Source organism: Macaca thibetana, chromosome 11 (assembly GCF_024542745.1).
Source record: "Macaca thibetana thibetana isolate TM-01 chromosome 11, ASM2454274v1, whole genome shotgun sequence".
NCBI classification, from domain to species: Eukaryota; Metazoa; Chordata; class Mammalia; order Primates; family Cercopithecidae; genus Macaca; species Macaca thibetana.
In genome coordinates, this window is record NC_065588.1 from 105,208,518 (window position 1) to 105,218,512 (window position 9,995).

Sequence of the window (9,995 nt, forward strand, 5' to 3'; positions counted from 1 at the left end):
TAGAGTCCAGAGGGAAAGATAAAAGAGAAACACCGTTAAAAACGTTTTTATTTTTTAGTAAGCAAAATTTTACGAAAAGTCAGATTGACCCGTGGAGCCAGAACCTTCTTTCTCACGGGAAGACTGTGGTACCAGTGTGTGTTGGTCGGGTGGTTCATCATAAGCAAGCTCCCGTGGGCCAGCGGCAGCCTGACCACCGCCACCCTCCGGGAGGGGCTTTTCCCACGGGAATCCTTATGCCGGAAGACAAAGTCTCTGCAGGCACCAAAGGAGACAGAGGCGATGGGGCTCCCAGGGGCCAGTTCTCTTTCATCATCTCGGTGCTCCCCGATGTGGTCACAGCCATCTTTATACCTGCAATGAGAAAACAAGCACAGTGCATAAAAACCACCCTCTCCTGAAACTCACCAGCACCGCCAGCCCTCGTTTCCTCACAGTGTGAAATGGCGCTCTGTGCACGGCTGTTCCTGCTGTTGTTTCTGCGACGGCTGGAGGTCCACAGCAGGCTCTAAGATAAGCCAACCCTGAAGGGGTCTGTTGACCTATTTGTTCATGTGACTTATTTATTATTTACTTTTTTTTTTTTTTTTTTTTTTTGAGACGGAGTCTCGCTGTGTCTCCCAGGCTGGAGTGCAGTGGCGTGATCTCGGCTCACTGCAAGCTCCGCCTCCCGGGTTCACGCCATTCTCCCGCCTCAGCCTCCCAAGTAGCTGAGACTACAGGCGCCCGCCACCACACCCGGCTAGTTTTTTGTATTTTTAGTAGACACGGGGTTTCACCATGTTAGCCAGGATAGTCTCGATCTCCTGACCTCGTGATCCACCCGCCTCGGCCTCCCAAAGTGCTGGGATTACAGGCTTGAGCCACCGCGCCCGGCCTATTTACTTATTTTTGAGAGGGTCTCGCTCTGTCACCCAGGCTGGAGTGCAGTGGCACAATCATAGCTCACTGCAGCCTTAGCCTCCCAGGCTCAGGTGATTCTCCCACTTCAGCCTCCCAAGTAGCTGGGACTACAGGTATGCACCACCCCACCTAATTTTTTTTCTTTTGTAGAAATGTTTTCACCATATTACCCAGGCTGGTCTTGAACTCGGGCTCAAGCAATTCACTCTCCTCAGCCTCCTAAAGTGTTGGGATTACAGGCATGAGCCACCACACCCGGCCAGTTCATGTGCTTTAAAACTGAAGACATCCAAAGCCAAAATCATGTCTTACTGTAGTTCCCGTGGCCAGTCTACGTAAACCTTTATCACATGATTTCACCCTGCACTTAAAGGCCATACTCGGCCCAGCCTGGCCTCTGCCTACCTCTGAGCTCATGTCATCCCCTTCTTTCCCTCATTCACTGCTTTCTGGCCATCCTGCAGGACTTTTGCTTCACAGACACTCCAGAGTCCCTCTGCTCTCCCTCCAGATGTCTGTGGCTGGCACTCTCCATTTAGTTATCAGCTCAAACACACTGCCTCAGCCCTCCTCTAACCACCCCATCTAAAGTGACCTTCCCTTAAACCCACCCAGGGTTCTCCGCCAGGGTGATTCTGCCCCAGGGGACAGGTATTGGGGGGTGGGGGACACTACTTGCATCTAGTGGATGGAGGCCAGGGATGTGCTGAGCATCCCACAAGGCACAGGTCAGCCCCAAACAACGAATGACCGGGCCCAAAATGTCCACAGTGCTGCCACTGAGAAACCTGGCCCTAATCGCAAACCATTCTCAGTCAAATCGGCCTGTTTAATTTTTCGCAAGATGGTTATCACTGTCTGAAATTGTCTAGGGTCAGGCATAGTGGTTCACGCCTGCAATTCCAGACTTTGGGAGGCCGAGGTGGGAGGATCGCTTGAGTCCAGGAGTTTCAGACTAAGCCTGGGCAACATAGAAAAACCCTGTTTCAAAAAAAAAAAAAAAAAAAAAAACCAGAAGAAATTGTCTCATTCAGCTGTTTGTTCAGGAGTTAATAACCTCTCACTTCCTCCTCTGGGATGAGCTCCAGGAAGACCGAGCGCTGGCGCTGTTCCACTCCTAGAGCCCCGGTGTACTAAGAAATGATTTGTACCAATGAACCAAATAGGGTGGAACCCTAAACACTTCCTTTTGGAGGAGACAGAAGACTTGTAACACTGAGTCCACTAAACAGACAGGGTGTCACCTGTTGATGAGCACAAAGTTGAAGGTCTGTCCAGTCACCCCAGAGACGCGATCCCGGATGCGCTCTAGAACTGGGATCCAGGGCTTTGGAGACAGCGTGAGGCCTGAAAATGTGTAGGTCAGCCCAGCGTCGCCGTACGTTGCCTGCTTCCTGGGCACACTGTGCCACTTCCCGAATACCTGGACCCTGGTCAGCGCCCCTGTGCAGAGGAAACATGGCAGTTCCTTTCCACTCGACTCCCCTCTAGAAATCCAGATGGCCCCCCAACTGCCACCATCAGAAATCCAGTGCCCCACATACATGCTCCTTGGGTATTCAAGATTGAAAGGGAAGTAAGGAATAACATTTCCCCGTCATTCCACGCAATTTAAACCCCTCCTCAATCATCATTTTGGCTTGCCCCAAATTTTCTTTTTTTTGTTTTCCTTTCTTTGAGACAGGGTCTCCCTGTGTCACCCAGGCTGGAGTGCAGTGGCACAATCTCAACTCACTGCAACCTCCACCTCCTGTGCTCCAGTGATCCTCCCGCCTCTGCTTCCTGAATAGCTGAGACGACAGAGGTGTGCCACCATGCCCGGCTAACTTTTTTGTAAGCTCACTGCAACCTCCACCTCCAGGGCTCCAGCAGTCCCCCTGCCTCAGCCTCCTGAGTAGCTGGGACCATGGGGGCACGCCACCATGCACGGCTAACTTTTTTTGTATTTTTTTGTAGACACAGAGTTTTACCATGTTGCCTAGACTGGTCTTAAACTCTTGGGCTCAAGTGGTCCGCTTGCCTCAGTCTCCCAAAGTGCTGGGATTACAGGTGTGCACCACTGCACTAAGCCAATTGCCCCAAATGTTCATGTAAGAACAATGACTCTTGTCCTACAAGGAGAGAAACATGGCCCTGGGCCATTTTTTTAGTGAACATTGTAACTTAACTGCCTTAACTACAGTAAAGGCAGAATAAAGAGGCTAAAAGTGGAGCACGATAACATTAGTTTACAGGCTAGGATGGCTTTGTCAACTGTAGGGACTAAGGGCGTGTAACCCCATGAAAGATGGGGCTCACACGGCTAGGGTCTCTTGTGGGCATTTCTTTTTTTAAAGAGACGGCGAGCCAGGCGTGCTGGCTCATGCTTGCAATCCCAGCACTTTGGGAGGCCAAGGCGAGGATCACTCAAGGCCAGGAGTTCAATTAACAGCCTGGGTAACACAGTGAGACCTATGGATAATTTAAAAATTATCCAGGCTTGGTGGTGTACATCTGTGGTCCCAGCTGCTTAGGATGCTGAGATGGGAGAATCACTTGAACCCAGGCGGATGAGGCTGCAGTGAGCCAGGATCGTGTCCCAGCCCTCCAGCCTAGGTGACAGAGTGAAACCCTGTCTCAAAACATAAAATAATAAAGCTATGAGGGGGTCTCACTAGGTTGCCCAGGCTGGACTTGAACTCCTGGCCTCAAGTGATCCTCCCACCTCAGCCTCTAGAGTAGCTGGGATTACAGGTGTGTGCCACCATGCCTGGCCTGTGGGCTTTCGTTTTTTGTTTTTTTTTTTTTTTTTTTTGAGATGGAGTCTCGCTCTGTCGCCCAGGCTGGAGTGCAGTGGCCGGATCTCAGCTCACTGCAAGCTCCGCCTCCCGGGTTCATGCCATTCTCCCGCCTCAGCCTCCCGAGTAGCTGGGACTACAGGCGCCCGCCACCTCGCCCGGCTAGTTTTTTGTATTTCTTAATAGAGACGGGGTTTCACCGTGTTAGCCAGGATGGTTTCGATCTCCTGACCTCGTGATCCGCCCGTCTCGGCCTCCCAAAGTGCTGGGATTACAGGCTTGAGCCACCGCGCCTGGCCTTTTGTTTTGTTTTGAGACACAGTCTCACTCTGTTGCCCAGGCTGGAGTGCAGTGGTATGATCTCGGCTCACTGCAACCTCTGCCTTCCGGGTTCAAATGATTCTCCTGCCTCAGCCTCTCGAGTAGCTGGGATTACAGGCATGCACCATCACGCACAGCTAATTTTTTTTTTTTTTTGTATTTTAGTAGAGATGGGGTTTCACCATGTTGGCCAAGCTGGTCTCGAACTCCTGACCTCAAGTGATTCACCCATCTCGGGCTCCCAAAGTGCTGGGATTACAGGCATGAGCCACCGCACCCGGCCTCCTGTGGGCTTTTCTATGCCTCTCTGCCAGATCCTTGTGTCCTCATTACAGGATAGAGCTGTGGTTCTCAACGTGTGCTCCCCAGACCAGCGGCACCAGCAGCACCTGGAATCTCCTTAGAAACTAAACTAAACCACAGGGGTAGGGCTCAGCAATCCAAGCCCTGCCAACAGCAAGTCCACCGGGTAACTCTGAGAACCACTGATGTGGAGAAATTACCTGGTTATTTGCCATCTCTCCTATAAGACCAGTGATTCTCAAACTCTTTCTGCCCATGAGAATCACCTGGAAGCTTTTTAAACACACAAGTGGTCAGCCTGTCCTCGGAGCGATTCTGACTGAAGTGCTCTGCAGTGGAACCCAGCACGTTTATTTACTTTGTTTTGTAAAGTTTCCCAGAAGATGCTCATCAGTAGCCAAGTGGAGATTTACTCAAGTCATCTGTCAGCTTCTAGTGGACAAGCAATCCAGTTTTTTTTTTCAAGTTTATGTCCTACGCACCTAAGGGGCTTAGCCTAGAGGTGCTCAGAGAATATTGGATGAATCCATTAGCGAACCCATCAGTAAATAATGGATCCTGAGTTCAGATTTCTCCAAACGTAAGATCATTAACTGCACCAAACAAGTCCTCAGTGCGCGCGCGCACACACACACACACACACACACACACACACACCCACCCCCCTCCCCCGCTTACCTGTAAAATACTCTACTTCTTTCTCCAACTCTTGGAAAATCTCATCTGCCTCAGCTTTAGCAAAGAGGACCGTGTAACTGCAGTCCAGGCCCTCAGCCCGAATGTGCCGCCAGCTGGGGCCTGCTGAGTGTCCTCCATTCCCCGGGGCCTCTCTCCTGGGCCTCTTCCTTGTGCTTTCTTTGTCTCCTCCCAACACAGCTGGCTCTTCTCCAGTCGGCTCTTGCTTCTCCCGCTTCCTCAAAAGGCCCCCTTGAACCCCTTTCACCAGGAATCTGTCCATCCCGTCCCCACAGGAAAAAAGGGACGTCAGTGGCGAGGCCAAGACAGACTGCTCAAGTTCTGTCCCCAGTGTAAAAATCTGTTTGTCCAGGGGGTCTCACAGCAACATTTCTAGTTTCACATTTTCAAGTTTAAAACCACGTCCTAAAAATGAAGCAGAAGATGTTAAAGCCGGAAGGGACCCTAGGGACAATCTGATCCAGGGTCTCCCACGTCCACCTGTGCATCAAAATCAGCTGGCTAGCCTGCAAAAACCCAGAGGTCTGCACTCCACGCCCGAGCACCTGAATTTTTAAAGAACTACCTCCTGGGAATTCGCATGCCACAGCTAAACTTAGAAACTACAACCCAAACCCTCATTTTGCAGAAGGGGAAATTGTTGCCCACAGAGGGGAAGGGGTTTGCCCAAAGTCAACTGTCCACCCCTTTAAGGAGGAGGGACCCGTAACTGACCTCGCTGCCCCCCACCACTGTTAAAATAGATCAGTCTAGTGATGCTCAAGTGGATACGATTCAGAAACGAGACGCAAAGAGGTTAAACACGGGTAAACCGCACGCCAAATTCTTGTTCTCACTGCAACACATGCGTAGGGTGGGGGTGGCAAGAATGCTCCAGAATCTCAGCTCCGGCGCTACTCTGAATCCCGCAGGCAGCCCGGGGGCCCTGGGGGTGGGAAAGACGCGCCCCCGCGAATCAGTCGCGTCACTTCCGGAGCACGCTGGGAACTACTGCCGGCAAGGGCGCAAAGCGAGCAGCCGGGCGGCCCTCTGGTGCCACCTGTCGGCCCTCCCCGTGCGTGGCAAGCACTACCGCTTTCCAGTTGATCATCTGTTCGGCCACTGTTGAGGATCACGGCTGGGGTGAGAAGTGTGGCTTGGTGTTACTTCTCACTGGGGGTTACTTTGGTGTCCGGAAAGGGCGTTGGGCCACCAGTATATTGTCGCGAGTGGGAGCAGAAGTTCTGTAGTCGAATATCGTGGCTTCTGTTTCTGTCTCCTCCGCCCTGGCTGTATGGCCTTCCACAGATCACTTAACCTCTCAGGGGTTAAGCTGCCTCATCTGTGAAGTGGGGACTACAGCACCTATGTCATGAGCACGCCTGAGGAGATGACGGGATGCATGAGAAATGCCCTGTCCTTTAAATAAATGTTGGTTCCATTATTGCTCGTTTTTCTGTTTTTTTGCTTTTTGATATTGTTCTTGTTTGTTTTGTTTTTTTGAGACAGGATCTCACTCTGTTGCCCAAGCTGGAATGCAATGGCATGATCATAGCTCACTGCAGCCTTGAACTCCTGGGTTCGAGCGATCCTCCCGTCTCAGCCTCTGGAGTAGCTGGGACTACAGGCACATCCCACCCCACCCAGCTAATTTTTTTTTTTTAAATGATTTTTAGTAGAGATGGGGTCTTGCTATGTTGCCCAGGCTGGTCTCAAACTCCTGGGCTCAAGTGATCCTCCCACCTGGGCCTGCCAGATTGTTGGGATTATGGGCATGAGCCACCACAACCGGCTCCTAATTTTTATTTACTCTCTGTCTCCCCTCAATGGAACGAAAGCTCCATGAGATTGGAGGCTTTGTTTTGACAGATTTCAACAAATGTACAATATTGTATGATCACCACCACAGTCAAGATCTAGGACAGTTCCATCCCTCCATAAAACTGCTCCAGCCTCTTATTGATCAACTTGCCGCATCACCCAGCCTCAGCAACCACTGATCCGTCTTCTCTCCCTGTAGTTTTGCCTTTTCCAGAATTTCATATACATGGACTTGCCATGGTTTGAATATCTGTCCCTCCAAAAGCCGTGTTGAGATTTAATCCCCAATGTGGCAGTATTGAGAGGTGGGGCCTTGAAGACGCCATTGGGACATGAGAGCTCTGTCCTCATAAATGAATGACTAGATTAATGGACTCACAGGTTAATGGACTAATGGGTTACCATGGGAGTGGGATTGGTGGCTTTATAAAAGGAGGAAGAGAGACCTGAGCTAGCACACTCAGGCCCCTCGCGATGTGATGTCCTGCACGGCTTCAGGACTCAGCAGAGTCCCCACCAGCAAGAGGGTTTTCACCAGATGCAGCCCCTCAACACCTCGGATCTCTCAGCCTCTATGAGAAATACATTCCTTTTGTCAATAAATTACCTGGTTTCAGGTAATCTAAGAGACAGAAAACAGACTGAGACAGGAATCCTACAATATATAGCCTTTGTGGGACTTCTTTCACTTGAGCATATTGCTTTTGAGATTGATTTATGCCACCCTCCCTCACCTTTTTTTTGAGACAAGGTCTGGCTCTATCGCCCAAGCTGGAGTGCAGTTGCATGATCTCGGCTCACTGCAACCTCCACTTTCCAGGCTCCACTCCCACCTCAGCCTCCCAAGTAGCTGGGACTACAGGCATGCACCACTACAGCCGGCTAATTTTTGTATTTTTTGTAGAGATGGGTTTTTGCCATGTTGCCCAGGCTAGTCTCCATGGTCTTCAGCTGGTGAGCTGAAGCAATCCGCCTGCTTTGGCCTCCCAAACTGCTGGGATTGCAGTCATGAGCCACTGTGCCCAGTCATATACCCACATTTGTATCACTTATTTGTTCCTTTTTATTACTGGATGGAAGGGATGCCCCACGGGAGTAGGCCCCACATAGGGTTGTTCCTCTGGTTTTAGGCTACTATGAGTAAAATCACTATAAACATTCACATACAAGCTTTTGTGTGAATACAGATTTCCATCTCCCTTGGGTAAATGCTTAGGCGTGGGAGTGCTGGGTCACATGGTAAGTGTATGTTTACCTGTATACAAAACTGTGGAACTGTTTTTCAAAGTGGCTCTAAAGGCAAATGATTTTCAGCTTTGAGCCTCTCTCTCTTAGACTTCAGCTTCTCGTCCTAGGCACCGGGACACACCAGCAACAAGGAGCGAGTTCCCTTCCTCACTCAGGTTACATTTTGGGGATGGAGACAGAAACACACAAGGAAAGAATAAATAAAATGCTGTCTCTAAAGAAACTGTATAAAAAGAATAAATAAATACGATGCTTTTGTATAGTATAGCAGTTATAGAGCGATGGGCTAGGAAGTGGGGCAGGAGGAGAAGACCTTTTCAGAGAAAGATCTTGAGCGGAGACCTGAGGCTTTCCAGGCAAGGGGATGGTGAGTGCAAGAGTGTACAGGCCACAGAGGGACAAGTTGGGTGTGTCCAGCAAATGTGCTGGGAGCTGAACTCAGTAGTGGGGGCTTCCGCCGGAGAGGAAGCAGCATTGAGACCTGGGTAGGAAGCTGGGGTTTATTCTAAGCCTATTTGAAAACCGTAGAAGGGTTTTAACCCGAGGATTGCCTTTTTTTCTTTTTCCTTTTTTTTTTAGACAGGGTCTTGCTCTGTCGCCCAGGCTGGAGTACAGTGACACGATCTCAGCTCACTGCAACTTCCGCCTCCTGGGTTCAAGTGATTCTCCTGCCTCAGCCTCCCGAGTAGCTGGGATTGCAAGTGCGTGCCACCACGCCTGGCTAATTTTTGTATTTTTAGTAGAGACGGGGTTTCACCATGTTTGCCAGGCTGGTCTCAAACTCCTGTGCTCAAGCAATAAGCCCCTGTAGGCTTCCCAAAGTGCTGGGATTACAGGCGTGAGCCACCGAGCTGGGCCAGGCCCAGAGTATTGTCATGATGTAAAAATCTCTCTCTAGAAAAGAGAACACCAGCTTCCCAGCTGGTCTTCTGTAGCCAGGAAATGCAAGAGCAGCAGTTGAATTTGAGATTTTCTTTGGAGAAAGAACCAAAAGGAGATATGGATGGTTTGGATGTAAGGGAAGGAAAGAGAATCCTAAGCATATTAGTAGTGGTGGGGAGGAGGTGCTGTACAGTGGTGTCATTTGGAGGACAAATCATTGGGGTTTAACCTCTGTGACTCGAAAGTCTCCCACAAGCCTGATACATTAGGCAAAATGTTTGTGCTAAGCCTTAGTTTATTGTCATAAAATAGGCCATGAAAATTGCGTGAGATAATGTATGTAACAGTTCAACAAATACTATTGGCAGGGCATCGTGGCTCACGCCTGTAATCCCAGCACTTCGGGAGGCCGAGGTGGGCAGATCATCTGAGGTCAGGAGTTTGAGACCAGACTGGCCAACATGGTGAAACCCTGTCTCTACTAAAAAATACAAAACTCAGCCGGCGTGCGCCTGTAATCTCAGCTACTGGGGAGGCTGAGGCACGAGAATCACTTGAATTGGGGAGGCAGAGGTTGCAGTCAGCCAAGATCACACCACTGCACTCCAGCCTGGGTGACAGAGCGAGACTGTCTCAAAAACAAAACAAACACACACAAAAAATATAATAGTATTTGTTTGTTTCTGTTTTTGAGACGCCTCGGATTACAGTGCTGGGATTACAGACGTGAGCCGTCAAGCCCGGACAATACTATTATATTGTTCATTGCACTCCAACAACACCCTTAAGGGCCAGGTACTTTTTTTCCCTCCTATCCCCAGAGACAGGGTCTCGCTCTGTCGCCCAGGCTGGAGTGCAATGGCGCGATCAAAGCTCACTACAGCTCCAACCTTCTGGCCTCAAGCGATCCTCCCGCCTGAGCCTCCCAAAGCGCTAGGATTACAGGCGTGGGCCACCGCGGCCGGCCAGTCTTTTCGTCTTGCAGCTGAGCCTGGAGAGCCTTTCCAAAGGGCAGAGGTGGGTCGAGGGCATGAATGAATAGGCCCGCGGGCACCGTTGCACGCC

The 9,995-nt window shown here is 50.3% G+C and overlaps 1 protein-coding gene across 3 annotated transcripts; it reads right to left on the reverse strand.

Moving 5' to 3' along the window:
- Positions 1–31: 31 nt before the first annotated feature.
- ALKBH2 (alkB homolog 2, alpha-ketoglutarate dependent dioxygenase) lies at positions 32–6,103 on the reverse strand. 3 transcript variants are annotated; one of them, XM_050749880.1, is made up of 4 exons: positions 5,715–6,103; positions 4,983–5,405; positions 2,148–2,346; positions 32–354 (listed from the first exon to the last, which is right to left on the reverse strand). In XM_050749880.1, the coding sequence occupies exons 2-4, from the start codon at positions 5,260–5,262 to the stop codon at positions 48–50; spliced, it is 786 nt and encodes a 261-aa protein (XP_050605837.1). In that variant the 5' UTR covers positions 5,263–5,405; positions 5,715–6,103; the 3' UTR covers positions 32–47. The 3 variants fall into 3 exon arrangements, with proteins under 3 accessions (XP_050605837.1, XP_050605838.1, XP_050605839.1); XM_050749881.1 differs by having other exon boundaries at positions 5,837–5,973; XM_050749882.1 differs by lacking the exon at positions 2,148–2,346 and having other exon boundaries at positions 5,715–5,973.
- Positions 6,104–9,995: the final 3,892 nt, after the last annotated feature.

Bases quoted from the DNA above. Each gene is read 5' to 3' on its own strand.
- ALKBH2 (XM_050749880.1), bottom strand. From the start codon at position 5,262: ATGGACAGATTCCTGGTGAAAGGGGTTCAAGGGGGCCTTTTGAGGAAG. The intron at 2,347-4,982 runs GTAAGCGGGGGA...TCCTCTGCACAG, and splicing joins AGAAGTAGAGTATTTTACAG to GGGCGCTGACCAGGGTCCAG. The intron at 355-2,147 runs GTGACACCCTGT...TTCTCATTGCAG, and splicing joins AACTTTGTGCTCATCAACAG to GTATAAAGATGGCTGTGACC.